Raw genomic sequence first — 18,355 nt, 5'->3', positions numbered from 1 at the left:
GTAAACTGAATTTAGGACTGAGATACTTCTGAAAATGTTATTCTTCGTCACAGCTATGCTGTGAGTTGAGGACAAAATGCAGCCTACAGAATTTTCAAATGAGTCATTTTCTATTTCTATAAAAATTGATATTTAGTTTCTAATATGAAAATGAAAACATGTATATCATGTCAGAGAACCATGCTCGGGGAATATAGTGAAAGACACCCCACCCACTCCATACACCCTAAGATGGGTGTAAAGTGCAAAGCTCTCTCAGGTCACCCCCTAGTGGGGTCCTCAGATATTTTAGATGTATCCTCACTGTGCAATATGAGCGTTGATGTACTAAATAAGTGACAATACCATGCAAAGCTGGTGAACATCATTAGCAAGACCTGGATGTTTCTAGAATCTTGAGAAGATTGAGATGTACCTGAGTATTTCTGTTAAAAAATAACATATCTTCTCTTCATCCAGTCTTGTTCCTGGTCGCTAATTCAGCATTTGAGTTGCATTCTTCCAGTAACTGCAAAGAATGGGCAAAGCTGATCAACTGTTGATTTATTTTGTTATAAGAAAAAGCAAGAATAAGTCAACATTGTATATTTATTTTTACTTTATGAATTGATACATTAATTTGAGTTTTTAGTCTGGTAATCTGCCAGTCTGGTGTTTGGTGTCTTAAAGTCTGGATATTCTTGTTCTGGACACTAATTTTTTAATAGTCTAAAGTTTAGGTTTTTTTCTCTATGGGATCAGCAGCTATTAACCTTATAGTTAATATTTTTTTATTAACCTTATTCCGTCAATATTGTAACATTGAAGTGTCCTAGTGTTAAGTAACAAGCATTAGTTATATAGTTAGGATATAAGAAGGATGTACTTTTTAAATCTGAAAGATTGACAGGACATTTTCAGACTGTAGGAGGAACTAACATATGAAGGACTCCTGAATCCATGGGTAACAAATAGTACGTGGTAATCTCAATAGAGCAATGTGGGAACATTGTGAACAAGTTTGTTAGAAAAGTATAAATGCAATTGACAAAAGTTAGCTATTGCCATTTACTACATCCTGTAGTATTTAGATATGATACCACAGCAAGTGTAAATTTTGTAACTTCTATGTATAAGGTGGAAGGTGTATAAGGTGGAAGGTGTATATATAAGGTGGAAATGCAGCATTTTTTCAATATATCATTCTTTGCACTAACTCTATACATTATGCATTTTTTTATCCTATTTGATATGATTTTTTTCCCCAAAATGCTTTTCTAAAAAGAAGTTTCTTTTGGGGAGAAATAATTGTATTAATCAAAGCATGTATTTTTTTAGCATGTTCATTCATTTATAATGCTCGTTAAAATGAGTTCTGTTTAATTATCATGACAGTCACACTCCAGGCAGTATTACAATTTTTTTCTTAATGACTAATGTGACTACACTGTCTTTTTGAAAAGCCTGTCTTAATTTTGCTAGCTCGGGAATATTTCCTACTGGAGAACAGGTGTAAACATCAGTGCACAAAAGATGAAAGGGTGATCTCATGCAGTTATCTGATAGCTTCTGAAGTGGAAAATTCTGCAAGTATAGATTCTGCAAAAAATAATGGTGCTCTACATTGTAGGCAGATGAACAGAGAAAAGTTTGGGTGACTCATAGGTGTTAACTGACAGAATGACAGGGAAACATTTTTAAATGGCAAAACAATCTGTCATCCAGCCTGAAAACAATGCAAGCACATTAAATCAAAACTAAGGATGATAATTAGTCAATGCTGAACTTAAGAAACCTGTTCTTGAACTGTCTCTCCCTTAGGGCCCAAAGCTATGAAAAGTTGAGCTGCCTCAGTTCCCAATGACTTTACTAGGAAGTGATGATGTTCAGTGACAATTATCATCAGTTAAATCTCTTTCAGCAACATGACAAGACAGACTGTGGACCAGTTTCTGATCTCTTAACTACACTGGGTTACATCTTGCTTCAAAAGCAACCCCAGTGAACTCAGTCATGCTATGTATGGAACATGGATATTGTTCACCATAAGGGCATCAAAAGTGTGGTGTAGGTGATCTGTGCCAGATGCTTTTAAGTTCCTTATTAAAGTGTTTCTCTCACCTTTTCTTCCTCTTTTCTTATTTACAGTCTGTTCGTAGACCAAGAACCCTGATCTTTATTGATTAGGCAGTGCAGATCCAAATACTTTTGCTACATCCATTTATTGCCTTCCATTTATTTAAAACCTTCCCTTCAAAGAATTTTGGTTATGGGTTGATATTGCGTTGGTACTGTAGAGTGGCATTTAGAGTATTTACATAGAGACAGAGATTTTGTAAGCTTATTTTTCACCCCTTCTGACTTCTGCATACCCATGTAGAAATAAAATTAATGAATTTCCCAAATGTTGGGTTCCAAATGAAATATAGTAGGGGTTATTAGATACTTATGGATATGAATGATGATTAAAAAATGCATCTTTGCCAGCTGATTAAGGTAAGGATTTTGAAATGTATTCTGCTCTGAATCACAGCAGACAACTGTCTTAAATGTGTGGGAAGAAGACAAGCAAACTGAAAAAAGCAGCTTTTAGAGTTAGTAGCAATTTTCCCCTTTTTCCTTCCATTGAGTCTGTCTGAAAGTGGGTGTGTTTAACATACAGCCATTTCTCGTTAACACGTGTCTGTTTATTTTAGCGTTGTTTTTTTCATCTCCCACTCTGACACAGCATGTTTCATCTATATTTGGTTTCTAGTATATGAGACATTTAAAATGGCTCAGTGAAGAAATGGATTCTTGTCACTTAAATATTCACTCTCCTGATCCTTGGAAACTTTATCATTTTAACAATGTTTTACATTCTGGCCCCTGGAAGTTTGATTATAAAAACAGAGAGTGATATAATGTCAAGAATTTTAAGTACAGGTACAGTGTTGTCCCTGTAATAATCTGTGTTAATCATGTTTTAATTTATACATTTTTTCTACATACTTGTATTTACAATTTGAACCATTGTTATGCTTCTCCTTTGTTAGCATGATATGATTTTATTTTATATTTTTTTCCACTCACCAGATGTTTCCAACACTTTGCTTCCCATCACTGTCATCCCCTCCCTTACCACTGCAACAGTCACAACCACTGTAGCCTTAACAACCAGCACAGCCCCATCGGCAACAGCCATCAGCACCAGAGGTACAGTATACTTCTTTGTTATGGCCTGAGAAACACATTACAAATAGGATATTCTAGGTTTTAAAACTCTTTAAAGCGAATAGAAATGCTAAAGATAAAATCTGAACATTTTGACTCATGATGTGCTTGTATGAAGTAAAAGTAATCCACATGACAGTAGTTAATGTGGTGAAAAAAAAGTTTACTAAAGTACTGATCATTCTTGTTCTAGTGATATGTATGCAAACTTTGGCAGGGTGCCTTACTTGTATACATTTGTCCTTTTTAATGTTTTAAATTTGATAACTTTATGTTAAAATATAGTATTTTAAAATAAACATAGTTTATTAATTAATTTTGGTGTTAATGAAGACAAATATCTTAGGTTTGCAATTGCTGTAGAAGTAATCCCACTTGATATAAAATGGAGATCATGATATTTCACTCTTGTTAATCTAATTTTGTCTTAATCTTCCTAAAACTGTATTTTAAGAAAATTGTTCTGGTACTGTTCTGTCCCCTCCTGGGTAGTTCCAAGGCTGATTTTGATTCGCTTGGTCCCATATACTGTGGATACTCTATATGTATATGTCATAATATATGTCATATTTAACAAATTAATATCCTCTCTCGCTAAAGAGCAGTATTCGTGTGTTTTTAAAAACGGAGGCAACCTCCAAGTCAAAAGTGGAAGGAGGCACTGATGACTAAAAGAGAAGGAAATACATTTAAATACTCCAAGGACATAACCCTATAATAAGCTATAAACCTCTCAGAAAAGCTAGGACAAAGTTTTAGTAACCTTTCCCTCTACAAGCCTTGTCATGATAAATACATGAAGAACTGTCTGTCTTGGAAGAATAGGATATTTTCCTGAACGTGTCTGTTGTATAAAGTTTAGACCTACCAGACAATGGTATCAGTAGTGATCTCATTAAGAGTAAATTCATATTTTAGTACTATGACCTCTGCTGAAATTAAACCAGCCTAAAATCTTAAAATATTGTTTTATTTATTAAACAGTGCTGGGTAGTGTGAAAATATGTCACCTTCTTAATGAGAAGAGATAGGAGAAAACACTACAAGAATGCTTACCAACTGAAATGAAGGGAGATGCAAACAAAAGCAGCAGCAAAGTTCTAGATGACCATCTACTAGTTTGAAATGTGAAATATTAGAAAGTGGAAGTTTCCTATAGAAGGAACATTCTGCAGCATGGTAGTGATCATCAACATGTTCAGTATAAAGAAATGTGTTTTAGGGAATGTGACTAGTCATCCTATCTTTTTGAGGGCCGAGGCATTTTTATTTTTAAGGTTAGCTTATGATGTTTGGAAATTGCTTTGGGTACCTGTACACATGCTCTGGGGTTGGGGGGGGTGGGGCGGGGTGCATTAATTAGTGACTCTCTGGAGCCTTCAGCATCTTGTGTATTCAGTATTCAACAAGCTTTAGTTAAACCACCCCCTCTGCCATTTTGAAATGTGGGAATGCTGAATAAAAGACGCTGCAGCATGCTGGAGTGCTCTGATTAGAACGCTCCAGCAGACTCGAGAATCTAATCAGAATGTATCGGAGCACGTGTAAAAGTACGCTTTATGCTCTTGTTATTCTGCAGATGTAATAACTGAGATACCGTTTAGAAATTGTATATTTACCATTGTTACATAGGCATACTGTTACTTTTTAAGATATTGTACTGTAGAAGCTCACTCTCTCTCTGGCTTCTTGAAGTGCTAATTTTGATTGTTCAAGTGCATCATGTAATGGAATGGAGTCAGGAGAAAACATTCTTCTAAGCTTCAGTTCTAGTATATAATAGATTATTAAATCTGATGTTAGAAGGGCAGGGAGAAACTAGCTGAAAATCTAAAGGTGAGAGGTAATTTGGATGAAAGTGATCACAAAATGATAGAGTTCATTATTCTTAGAAAATGTTGGAAGGAGAAAAGCAGAATAAGAACAGTGGTCTTCAGAAAAGCAAATTCAAGGGACTGGTAGAAAGGCTTTCTTGGAAGGCAGTTCTAAAGAGAAAATAGAAGTACAGGAAAGCTGATGTTTACTGAGACAATAGCAAACTATCTTCATGTAGGGAAAAGATAGGAAGCTTAATAAGAGGCCAGTGTGGTTGCATCAGTATCTATCTCTTTGTGGGCTTGGGAAATTAAAAATAAATCATACAGAATGTGGGAAAAAGTGCACAATGACTAAGGGTGAATAAGAGTATATAGAGATAGCAGAATCATGTAGGGATGCAATCAGAAAGGTAAGATTCAGAATGAATTACAACCAGCAAGAAGTATAAAAGACACTACGTAAAAGCTTTGTAAATACATTAGAAATTTGAGGAAGAAAATGTAGGTCCATTATTTAACTAATTTAAAAGATGAAACAAAGTCTGAAATATTAGTTTTTTCCTTTAGTCGTTACAAAAAAGGTGACTGTGATCACATTTTTAACACACACAAAAAAAATTAATAGGCTTGGGATGCCAGAGAAAAGGTGGGGGGGAAAGCAGGTTAAAAATATTTAGCTAAGTTAAATGTATTGAAGTTGCCCAAAGAAACTCATCCTAGAGTATTTATGAAACTAGTGAAAACAATCTATGGACCATTCACAATTGTCTTTAAGAACTCAGAGGACTGGTGATGTTTCTGAGGACTGGAGAAAGGCACTGGCTTTGCCTATCTTTAAAATAAACTGAAGGGAGAACCTAGAAATTTATAGACTAGTCAGTCCAACTTTAACACCTAGAGGAAAAGAAAGTGATAAAAATACAACCAGCATGGATTTTTCCAAAATATATCCGGTCAAGCTAATCTAACTCTGCTTTTACAATGATGATTAATGTTTACAATGTTGGTTAATACTTTTACAATGATGATGAATGATTACCTAACTAACTTAGTGGAAAAAGTGTGAGCCATAGATACTTGACTTCAGTAGAACTTTAGACACTGCCCCACATGATATTCTCATAAGCAAATAGGGATTTATAGTCAAGATGAATTAAAAAGTTAGGTACATAGCTGGTTGAAAAATGGCACCTAAAGGATGCTTATTAATACTTTCCTGTAAAACTAAGAGGGCATTTCAGTGTGTTCTGGGTCCAGTTCTTTTCTCTATTTCATTAATGAGTGTGATGATGGAGTAGAGAGGACATGTATAATAGCTATAGATAACATTAAGATGGGAGAGGTTGAAAGCATATTGGAAGACAGTATAAGAATTCAGAATTATCTTAATAATTTAGAAATAGCGTAAAATCAACAAGATGAAAGTTTGGAAATATGTAAAAGGTTCATATGAGTTGGACAGTTATCAACTGTTCTCCATGTCTGCTAGAAGAAAGAAAGAATTAATTTAATTTGCAGCAAAGAAAAATGAGGTTAGATATTAAAAACTTTATAACTGTTTAGGTGCTGAAGCACTGAAACAAGCTATCTAGAGAAGGTGGTATATTTGATCTTACCTAAGTGCAGAGGAATAGTTAAGAAAACCTCTTGAACCTCCTGCCTGCAGTATTCTGGTTTTAGCACATCTGAAACACTGGGCATGTCTACATGAGATACTTTACAGTGAAGTAGCATAGTTTACTGTGCACTAACCACTTTAATCTATGGTCATCCAGCCACCAGGGGGTGGGAGATTAACTTCTGGGGGCAGACAGCACCTGCTGCCAGGATGTGCTTCTCCATTGGAGCCCAGGTGGAGACTATGTGACCCTGCACAGGCAGCAGGTTGCTCCAAGCTCCCTGTTCCAAGGTCACGATCAGGGAGCAGGACCTGGGAGATCATTATCTCCCTGCCCCCAGTTTGCCATTACAATCAGGGAGCAGAGGGCAGGTCTGAGAGATCTTTATCTCCCAGTGCCAGCTCTATGGTCATGGTGCTCGGGTTGGGAGATCCTTATCTCCCAGTTCAATCTCCACAACTGCAGGGCTTGGGCTGGCAGATAAGAATCTCCCAGCACTGGCCCTGCTGTCATGGAGCTGATGCTGAGAGATGCTCCAGAGCTGGCACTGGGAGTTTACTGCTGGTGTGGGCTGGGAAACCTGTTCCCTGCCCAGCTCTGTGATCACAGAGCTGAGTTCCAGCCTGTTCCCCACTCAGCTCCAGAGTTGTGGAGCTGAGTGGGGAACAAACTCCCCAGACAGAGCCACAGGAAGTGGGTGCATTTTCCTGCTAGGAGCAGCAAATTGATTTCCATATCCCTGAATGTGTAGACACCTGCCTGGGAATGTTTACTCATGAGTAGTTTACTCACAAGAAATCTGATCTCACATCAAATGTATGTGTAGACGTGCCCCGTATGGAGCACACCTCTAAAGGTTTGATGGACAAGTTAGTCATTTTGCACAAGACTCTACAAATTACAAATACTTTTCTGAACCTCATCAAATCTACTCAACCTTTTGGACCTGTATTACCTTTTTGCAAGATTTTCTGTAATTTGTTATTTCTAGCCATGCAAGGGACACCACGTAACTCAGCTTTTCCATGGTATGCCTGCTTCTTATCCCGTAAGAATCCGAATATGTTGGGGCATAAAATTCATAGGTCATTGAAGTAGTGTTGAACCTAGAAATATGTCCAACTGGCAGCCTGTGAACTGTTAGTAGCCTCTGAAGGGCCAGCATGTGGCCTGCTGGCACCCTGACAGAGCCCCCTGACACATGTAATGGCCACAGCAGGGAGTGGTCACTACATGTCACTTGCACAGTCCACACAATGAGGGGAATCCCAGGAGGCCCCCCACAGTGTGTAGCCTCTGTGATGTGCAGCACACTAGTGCCATTTGTGTCTCCAGTCATGCTGAAATTGGAAAGCCCTGTCATACTTCATGGATTCTTTAATTAGTAAAAAAATGAAAAACAATTGACATCAAAGTGTTGTGATTTTAGGTCGTCTTTATTTATCTACAGAACAGAAAGCAATACGAAAATAAGATTACTAAATCTATTTGGATCATTAACATTATATTGTATATAATCCCTGCCTAAGCACATTTCTTTCACTTAGACATGTATATCCAAATATATTTGCCTTTATGCTGAATCCTGTATGAGTTAATAAGGTTCTATTGCTTATTCATTACACCTAAGTTGGAAGAGCAAATCTGATGTTGGGAAAGAGAAGTCTTCATTATAAATTTGCCCAGGAAGTCTTAAAGCCTATCGACTATGTTCAGGTATAAATTACACAATGGCCACATCTACACATGCACTTAACTGCAGAGTAGACTAATTAGCTGTGGAGTAAAGTGTCATTGTCTACACGTGCAGTGTTAGTAGGTTGCAATAGATTAAATAACACTGCAGTAAGATAGTATTGCTGGGGGCAGTACTATCTTATACTGGGGTCATTTACTGTGCTTAACCACACATGTAGATGATAACCACAGGTGTAAATTGCACCTGGTCAGCCCAGCCAGCTGGGGGCCAGACTCTCGCCAGCTACTTAGCTCCACAACTCCACACTTTCAGTAAGTACCCTTGTGCCTTAGCAAGTCCCTTTGCCACTCGATGCTGCCACCCAGAGTCTGGGGCTGACCCCCCATACCTCCTGCCACTCCAGGTCTGCTCCACCCCAGCTCAAATTGCAGCTGTCCCAGGTTCACATGTAGATACTGCATCCAGGAGTAGTTTACTCTGGTTCAAATTGATCCAGAGTTTTTTGCTTCTCTTTAATTGCATGTGTAGATGCACCCAATGTGATCCAAATGTTCAATATAAAGAAATATAGACCAGTGGTTTTCAAACATTTTAGAGTATTGGACCCATGTCAGCTTTCAAAATGTCTCCTAGGCCATCATACACTCTTATCGTCAAAGTTTTAAGTGAAAAAATTACATAACCATGAGCAAATTGGTGGGATACAGATTTCACAGATGAGACTGTGATTTCATAGATGAGACATGGTCCATGAACTAAATTTGGAAACCACAGACCTGGAGGACTGAAAAAGAGAGAAATACACAGTGCATGCATAGTGTGTTTTTAGAAATTAAATTAATATTATTTGTAAGGACCTAACCCTGAGGCAGTTGCAGTCCAGGCAGATGTATGAAGAATCCCATATATGTGAAAAGGACTAGAATAGCAGGGACTTTATCAACTATTCACAGTTATGAGGGAAAGTGTGGCTGGAGGGATGAAGATAGAGAGAGATCTTGACTTTCCTGCATTCTGGCATTTTTCACTCATAGATTCATAGAAGCAGGGTCAGAAGGGACCTTGTAGATCATCAAGTCCGACCTCCTGCCCAGGGCAGGAGAGAAAACCGGGCTCAAATGACCCCAGCCAGGTAGACGTCAAGCCTCCTCTTAAAGACCCCCAGGGTAGGAGCCATCACCACTTCCCTTGGAAGGCCACTGTTATAGCCTAAGCTGCAAAGTTTGAACCTATAAGCTAACGAACAAACATTCAATTCTGATCCAGGAAATACAGCCACATGCCTACAATGGCTCAAGTCAGAAGATGGGGGAGGAGTTGGCCCTCAAGCATGGCACCCTGGCATGTAGCCAGCATGGGCTGTGTGTTCACTGCTTCTTCCTGCTGCCCCCAAGGTCTCTAGGATTTGCAGTCCATACAGCAGCAGGACTCTGCAATGTTGCTCATCACTTTCTCTTCCTTCTTCCAGGTGCCTCTGGGATTTGTAATCCAGTCATAGCCAGTACCAAGTTAGCAGGGCAGGGCAGGGCAGCTCTGTAGTCAGGGAAAGGGCAGTTTAACCCTCTACTGTGGCCCCATACCCCAGCAGGGGTTTGCCTGGGGAGGCAAGTGAGCCAGCATATGAGGCCAGTGAGCCAGCCTTCACTGCTGCAGCACAGCCCAGTCCAGCCCAGGGCTGCAAAATGTTGGGATGCTGGGGGACTGTGATTTAACTTGAATCAGTAAGGGTCTGGGACAGAAGTTTCATAAACCAGTTTGACCTAAATCAGTTAAGTCTGAAACTATATTCAACCAGGTTTATCTTAAACCAATTTCATCCATTTTGAAACTGGTTTATGTGCACTGAACTTCTATTCTGTTACAGGTTTAAAGCAGTTTTCTGATCAATTAAACTGGTTTACATGCAGCTTCTGTCCCTAACCTTAATGACTGCTGGATGGCATTAGAAGCCAATGCAAGTAAGAGCACCACAGAGTTATTCTTTGTTGTGGGGAGGGAAGGGGAGGAAATCTGTTTCTCAATGGTTTCATAAATGGATGCACTAAAATCAGCCTATGGTTGATTGTGTATTTCACCAATAATTGCCCCTCCCCTCCCCTCTCCTCCCCTCCCTCTCCCCTGCTGCCAGCACACATACTTTTAATATTCTTTTTTTTCGCTATAGCTAAATATTTTTCTGACCTGGCAAGGCAAAATACATAGATCTTGAGAACCTTTGTAAATTTGGCTTAAACTGTTAAAGATTTGAAAAGAAATAAATAAACAAAAGAAAAAACAGGGAAAAATTAATATTCTGTGAACATCCAGACAGTGAAAGAGAGAAATCTGTAATTTAATATATTCAATTTTACTGCTTCTATCTGGGTGATTCAGTTTCGACTGACTCACTTGTGAAATGATCCTGCCAAAATGTTCAAAGCTTTATATAGCAATGCCTAAAAACATCTCCAAAAGTCATTGCACATAACAGAGGATACTGTGCTGCTCTTAGGCAGCTGCACCAGGAAGTTCAAGAGTTTGTTTAATATTCAAGGTGCCTAAAAAGTCAATGAACATTTTAAAAATTTCACTGCACCTCCATGCCTTGCTGCAATTCACTTATTTTGTTTTTAGGCTCTGGTATAAAGAAGAAGGTTGCTTAAATGAGATCTGTTGAACTAAATTTAAAAATGGTTTACAGTAGATTAAGAAAGTTATTGAGGGTTTGATCATTTTGGTTTAGTTTAAATTAAATGTAAATATTTTTATTTTATCATAGAAAATTTCAACAATCGGAGCTGGAAAATTATATTACTTTCATTTTCTTTCTCCCCTTCTTTTTTATCTTGCTGTTTGTATGAGAATAAAAATTGACTAGAGCACCTGTTTCATTAAAGCAAGTTAAACTGTAAGAATTACCTGGGCAGTGCTTCCATTTCCCAGCTCTTTTGATATCAGAATGGTATTCAGTATTACCAGTTCTTTGCTTGTGCCTTCATTTTTCTTCCTCATGATCTGATTAATGTACCTCAGCACTTTGAGATATCGACAGAGAAATAAACCACAAAGCAATGAGAGTCATAGCACATACAAGAAGAAAGGAGACTAGCATTGTTAAACAGTGGCTGAGATAAGGAAAGGCTTATATCTGAAAGATAGCTTCTGTATGTTTGCTCACACCCACTGCTAATAATAAATAGAGCAATCATTGTCTCATGTTAAAACAAGTTTTGTTGTACAACTTACTGTGCAGTGAGTTGTTTTATATACTACTTTATAAGCAACTTGGAGTGGAGGAAGGGACTGGCAGATCCAGGACAGGGGTCGGAGAGTTGGGAGGAGGGAGAGGAGCTTCCTGTCATGGTGGGGGTGGGGGATGCTAAAAATAGCCCCTTAGATTGAGCAGGTCATTTTTCAGGTGATCTAAGTCTTGTGAATGTCTGTATGACTAGGCATTTAGATCTATCTAACCTTGATTAGGTCAATCTAATTGTAATGCTTGTTTATACCCAAAGACTCCATCTGACATATCTAGATTCTCAATGCATCCTTCCAACAAAGCATAAGACCCTGGGGTAAAAATGAGGCAATATTAAAATATTATTATTATTATTATTATTATGTTATTAATCCATGGTTGTGGTCTCATAGTAAAGACATTATATACATTATGTGGGAAAAAAGGTCACAGCTTGAAGATCTATCCATATTCTGGGTTTAGGATGAAGATGCCTAGGTCTCCTGGAAAACGGCAAGGTTGGTAAATCACTAGATGCTTATTAAAATTGAAAAAAAAATATGTCAGAACAACATAAGAATCATAATTGTCTTATCTTATTTGTGTGAACGCAGATACTCATTAGCTTTTTTATATTACAGCCACAGATATAAAGTAGTTAATATATCTGTAAGATCTAACTTTTATATAGCAAAACACAATATTAGCAGCACAGCTCAATCCACAAAAGGTCCAATATGTATAGAATGTTGGGGAATTGAGATCCAAGGCTAAAATAAAAGATTAAGTTGCCCTTCTGGCAGCAGTAGGAGACATCAAACTCTAATACAGAAGTTACTAAATAATTGTACCTTAACATAAAAAGGAAGTAGAATTATTTACAGCTCTGTCTCTTTTTTCACAGATACCTGCATGTTTTCCCTGACTCCTCAAAGATGCTTACAATACTCTTCTGTTTCCCTCAGCAGAAGAGTTACCTTGCATCTGTTGCCTATTTCTAGAGATACAGGGAAGGAAAAGACTAAAAATCACAGCTCCTCCTCCTGTATTGAGACAAAGCACTGGATCTATAATAAATATGCTAAAATCTATACTGCATCTCAAGGGAATTTTCTCATCTCATCATAGCTGCACATCCTTATTTGTCTTTGCCTTCAGTGGCTCCACAGGTTTTCAGTAAAAGTTTCACATTACCAAATACCTCTAGAAGTTTTGCAAATGGTTATGAGTCCTTAGGACCCATCTAAGGGAAATAGATTATTCATTGCTCAGCAACATTTAATTAGGGTGTCATCCCAGAAGTAACTCTTAATAGTAGAATTAACTTTTCAAGTTCTCCAAGCTGACACTGTTAAAACCAGCAGATAGAAAAGTAGCATCTTTCAAGCTCAAAAAGATCTGAGAGAGGTAGTTAGTAGGGCTTTGCAAAGCTTTGGTCCCTGATTCGATTTGGCAGAGATTTGGCCTGATTCAGCAGCTGAATCTCCAAATCAAATCAGAGGACCATTTAATCTCTCTGAATCGAATCAGAACCCTCTGAATCAATTTGGAGAGATTCGGAAAGATTCAGAGATTCAGACATAGAGACAGATTTAAATGTTTTTGCTTCATACTTCTAGGTAGCAGGGGCTCATTTGTTCTGCGATGCCGGGGTGCCTGGAGTGTCCCACAGAAGCATGGGGGGGCTCCCCAGCGTGCTTGATAGCAGACCTGGAAGTGGACTAGAAGCACTTCTAGTTCGCTTCTGGGTCCACTGGGGAGCACGCTGAGGGCCTCCCCTGCATCTCCGTGGCTCAGTGACTGGTGCCTCCTGGGTCAGGGGGTCACCTGGGGCCCCCCTGCAGTTGATCACTGAGCCGGGGGGCAAGAAGGACCCCCCAGTGCACTCCCCAGCAAACCCAGAAGTGGACTGGAAGTACTTCCGGTCCACTTCTGGGTTTGCCACTGACCACGTGGAGTTCCCCCCCTCCCCCCACTCCTGCAGGATGCTCCATGCACCCCAGCATTGCAGTGATCATGAGCTGCACATGCTACCTCAAGGTATGTAAAAAAAACTTTTAAAGATGTTTTTATGTTCGAATCACTGATTGTCTGAATCAGCATCGAATTTTCAGATTCAGATTTGGCTGAATTGAATTGGGGACAGTGATCTGAATCAACTAATTGAATTACTGTCCCTGATTCAGGCCAAATCTGAATCTGAATCAAATATGGCCCGCTTTGCACACCCCTAGTAGTTAGTTGTGTTATTCTGAAGTCAGACAGTAAGTGAAGGTGTGCCTTATAGACAGCTGAACCAGAGATGCATAAACTTTTAAAAGCAACAGCTTACTTTGTCAAATGCTATGGATGGGACAGAGAGCAAGCTATCGAATAGTGATCTGAACACAGAAGACAGGAAAAGGGGAAGGTAGGATAGGAAGGAAGGAGAAAGAGCAGTGTTGAGAAAGGCAAAGGGGGTTGAAGTGAAGAAAACAATTAAAATACAAGGACAAATAAGGGTCATAAAAGTTGATCTGGGTAATGGGATAAGAATCCAGGGTCCCTGTATAGACCATGTCTAACACAATCAAGTCTGTGGATAATTTCTTGTTTTGCAGTTTCATGTTCAAGTCCATTTTTAAAACCCTGTTGTTTAAGTACACTGTTCTAAGGTCATCAATGGAATGTCCAGGGAGGTTAGTGTTCTACCACAGTAATTTCTGTATTTCTGAACTGATGTCAGATTGGTGTCCATTCTTTTTGTCATTCTGGTGTGGAAAGCAGAGGAGCACTGTAAGAAGGTGATACATATATGACATTGGTAGAGGAGCAGATGAATACACCTTGTTTGTTATAATCCATGTTATTTGGTCCAGTGATGATGTGGTCTGGGTTGATGAAGGGGCACAGCTAGCATCTGGGTCTATTGCAAGGCGTAGTGCCTTGCTGAGAATAGGAGTTATGTAGTCTGCTTGATGGAGAGGTGCAGTTTGAGGTTGGGGTGCTAGGTATAAACCACAACAGGTTTGTCCCTCACGGCTACCTTGACACGGTTATCATTGTAAAAGTGGGGTTAGAGTTCATTAATGTTGTGTCTAGGGTGTTCAAGCTGTTGTCCATGTTTCAGGGTTGACATTGTAGGAGGTTGGAGCAGGGTTTGAGTCTGGTTCTGGTAATATGAGTGGCTATGATTTTGGGATTGCACTGTAATCATTAATCTATGATTGTGGTTAATGTTTAATCACAAATGAAGGTGCATTCCAAACATCAAAGGGCTTACCTTTGAAACGAAGACGATATAAGTGGGACATAGATTACAACATAAGGTCACTGACAACATGAGGGAAAGGAAAAATAATATTACCATCAATCAGGAAAGCAGTTTGCTCGTCTTGAAGAAACACTTCAGCAAGAGCAAACCAATCCAGCTGTCTGCATCAAATAATCAATTATTTCTAGGATAAAGTCTGCAACACCTCTATGCCAAGGACTGATTACTCAAAGGCAAGCCTTCATCTGGAAGGAGTCATTAACTCTTTGATAGCATCTATTAAATAATCTGCAACAAAAGATGAATGGAATTTGCAAAGTGAGGGGATTTTGCACATATATTTGAGAAAATGAAGCATACGTTTTAAGACCTGATTTTCTGCCAGAAGGGTTACCATTGGGCCAAAACTTCAGCATTCTTAGGTAACTATCATAAAATATTTGATGTTGATGACCTAGTAAATATTCCATTGAATCCTCACATAGCTGGGTTCCTGAAAGGTATCTGCAATTTAAATCCTTAGGAAATTCAAAGATTCCTAGCCTAAGCTGTGACCTAATCAATTTTAAAGTGCCTAACAGTTACTAGGAGAGTTTTTGAAATGAAAGTCAATCAAAAAGACAATGCTACATTTTCAAAAAACAAATTATCATTCTTTGAAAATTACCTTCACAGAATTTATCACAAGAGTTGACCTCACCTACCACAGGTTGCAGAACAACATATTAGATTTCTTTCTGGCTAGATGTCAAGTGCAATTGGTAAAGAAGCATAGCATGTACATAGATCATTTAAGGTATGAATGGAAAGAGCTGGTATCATCAGTGTCTTTTCAATTTTAATATTGAAGTCACCAGTTGCTGATAACTGCAGCCACTGAAGAGTATATAAGGGCAATACTATCATCTATAATGATCATTTTCATCCAACCTGACATGTCAAAATGTTTCCTACCTGTTATTTATGTACAGAGATTTCTAATAGTAAAGAATAAATGAGACATGCAATATATTTCACATTCGCTTCATAATTGAGAAGATATTGTGATGCTCTTTTTCATTTTGGGTACTACCTAATACATAGATATAAATCCACAACCTATGTTTTACTGTACTATTCATAAATTAAAACCTATGATTCTATTAGGGATCATTAGGTCAGCTAGTCTAACTTCCCATGCCACTGAGGCCGTGGAATTTCACTCAAGTGTTAAGTGTCAATAATTTGTGCTGGACTAAAACATGCCTTCCTGAAATGTATTCAATCTTGACCTGAAGACGTAATGAGACAGAGAATCCACTACTTTCCTCGGCAGTTTGATCCAATGTTCAATTATCTCCTGTGTTAAAAATCTGTTTCTTGCTTCTCATTTTAATTGGCCTATTTTTAACTCTCATCCATTGTTTTTCACTATACCTTTTTCCACTATGCTATTTGGCAATTGGTATTTTCTTTTCTTTGTAGTCTGTGTGAGTAAAGGCACAATAATCTGTCTAAAAAATTATCAGTTGTATTTCATTTAATGGGAATTAACCCATGAGTTTTGGAATCTTAATAAGATCATCTTATGTTTCTGGTTTGGATTTATTTCTTTTATCTACGTCTACTGGTAAATAGGAGGATATGGCAGCAGATGGAACTCTCTCCATTGTCTTGTTTGTTGTACTCTAATCCTTTAAAGCTGGGGTCACTTTTTTTTTCCTCAGGAAAGACCACTTCATGGTTGAGGCATTCTACCGAGGGCCACATAACAGAATGAATCTGTAATGTAGTACCTTTTTGTTCAGTAAAGATGACATTAGATGCCTTATATATATAAAGTTACAAAAAGGAGAATCTAGCATCATTGCTTTAACCTGAGTGAGATTTATGCAGCTCAAGTTTCTTGAATGTAATTGAGTATCTCCCAAAATATGTGGCACATGATAATCCAAAGGGGGAGCTCTCATTATCTGAGAGCCTATTTACTAAGCTTATCACAAAGTCCCTCAGTTATCCTTAACAGTGGATCCACAGGGCTGCTACTAAAGTTTGTCAGTCAGTTACTGCTGCGCTGTCAATGACTGCAGTCTTGCTGATCAGCTAATTCTGTTGAGAAAAGCTACTATTAAAAAGTACCTTTGAGGGCCATAAGTCACATACAAACACTTCATATCTATTTTGGAATCCTCTAAAACATCTGATCCTTGCAGGGACCCAATAGTAGGCTAGATGGACCCTAAATTGTCTGGCTTAGTGTGGCATCTCTCATATTCTTATCAAACCTGGTCTGAATGTGGGCTTTTAAGGGGAACAATAGGTATTATGCATTGTTGCTCTACTTAATACATCAAATTGTGTGGCTTACATGTTTCTATTTTTTTTTGTTCTGGAAAGATTTTTGTGAACTTTTAGATAGCACCTTGTAAAACCTGTAAATGACTTCTAAATTGACTATATAATGCAGATTTTTGGCATGTTCTTTCCTATTTCAAACTTTTTACATCCTGATGAAATCCATTATTATTCAAAAAGACAAACCATATAATTTAGGATCATTATAGTTAAGAAATGTGGCAACTAAGGTAATCACATGTTTACATTGTTATGTGAAATGTTAATGTCTGGAAATGTACAGACAGGAGGAAGGAAAATGGAGAAAGCAACAAAAGAAAAGAGAAAAGATGTATAGGCTTCATATTTATTAGTAAGACCTTTTAATAAAAAATGTACATGTCTTTTTCACTAACCAGTGAGCTAGAGTCATCAGCTGTGCCTTTGAAGCTGAAAACATTACTGTGTTTGCCCTTGCTTTTTCTGACACTCCACTTGAAACACAGTTAATAACTTCCAATGTGAGCTTCATGAAACACTAAATTGATGCTAATTATGCTAAGTTTTTTGATAAAGGTGACTTTGGTAAAACTTGAAACTGCAAAACCCCCCAGAACAGTAAAAATAAAAGGAAATTCTGCTAAGACTGACTTTGAGGATGGGTCTAAGCTGTTATATTAATAATCACATGTGGAATTAAAACAAGCAGCTTTCTTATATTATCTTAAATCTAAAACATATCAATTGATCCCTAACTGCATTTGATGGCACACCTGATTTTAAGTGATTGTAAGAGATTTTTACAGTAATTAAAGCATGGTTTTCTTCAGACAATAAAATATACACTCTCAAAACCATATTCAAATGTAAAGTGTGCCAGCAAACAGGTCTAAAAATCTCTTCATTTAATTTAAAACAATTTTAAAAAGCAGAGGTACTAATGCAATAGGTTCAGTAGTTTTAAGCTCTAAAACAAATATCTTTGAAGGCTAATATTATGCTGCAATATGCCTGTCATATCTAAAAAAACAGATCCAACAACATGAAAGGGGGAGAAAGGCAATAAACTTAATCCTCATGTTTAAAAAGATTATTTAATACAGGAAGCTTAAAATATGTCCTCTATCAGCATTTAGAAGAAAGACATAGAAGCATAAAGGGAAATCTAGCTTGAAGTGTACAGTATCATGGAAGGTTATAGCTAATCACAATCCAATTCTTATATATTTTTTTTTCATCTGAAAA

At 37.9% G+C, this 18,355-nt stretch overlaps 1 protein-coding gene across 5 annotated transcripts in view; it reads left to right on the top strand.

Annotated features, from left to right (window-relative positions):
• CADM2 (cell adhesion molecule 2) overlaps positions 1–18,355 on the top strand; it is a 1,138,796-nt gene that overhangs the window by 1,050,963 nt on the left and 69,478 nt on the right. For 3 of the 5 annotated variants that reach the window (XM_059720619.1, XM_059720618.1, XM_059720622.1), the window contains one exon: positions 3,055–3,174. The exons of 1 other annotated variant lie outside the window; for it this stretch is intronic. In XM_059720619.1, coding sequence (XP_059576602.1) covers positions 3,055–3,174 — 120 coding nt within the window. Of the gene's footprint in view, positions 1–3,054; positions 3,175–12,448; positions 12,743–18,355 lie in introns of those variants that run through there. One more of the 5 variants, XM_059720620.1, reaches the window with a different exon arrangement.

This window comes from Alligator mississippiensis, chromosome 1 (assembly GCF_030867095.1).
Source record: "Alligator mississippiensis isolate rAllMis1 chromosome 1, rAllMis1, whole genome shotgun sequence".
Taxonomy (NCBI): domain Eukaryota; kingdom Metazoa; phylum Chordata; order Crocodylia; family Alligatoridae; genus Alligator; species Alligator mississippiensis.
The sequence above is the reverse complement of the archived record's forward strand: the minus strand, read 5'-3'. Positions and strand labels throughout refer to the sequence as shown.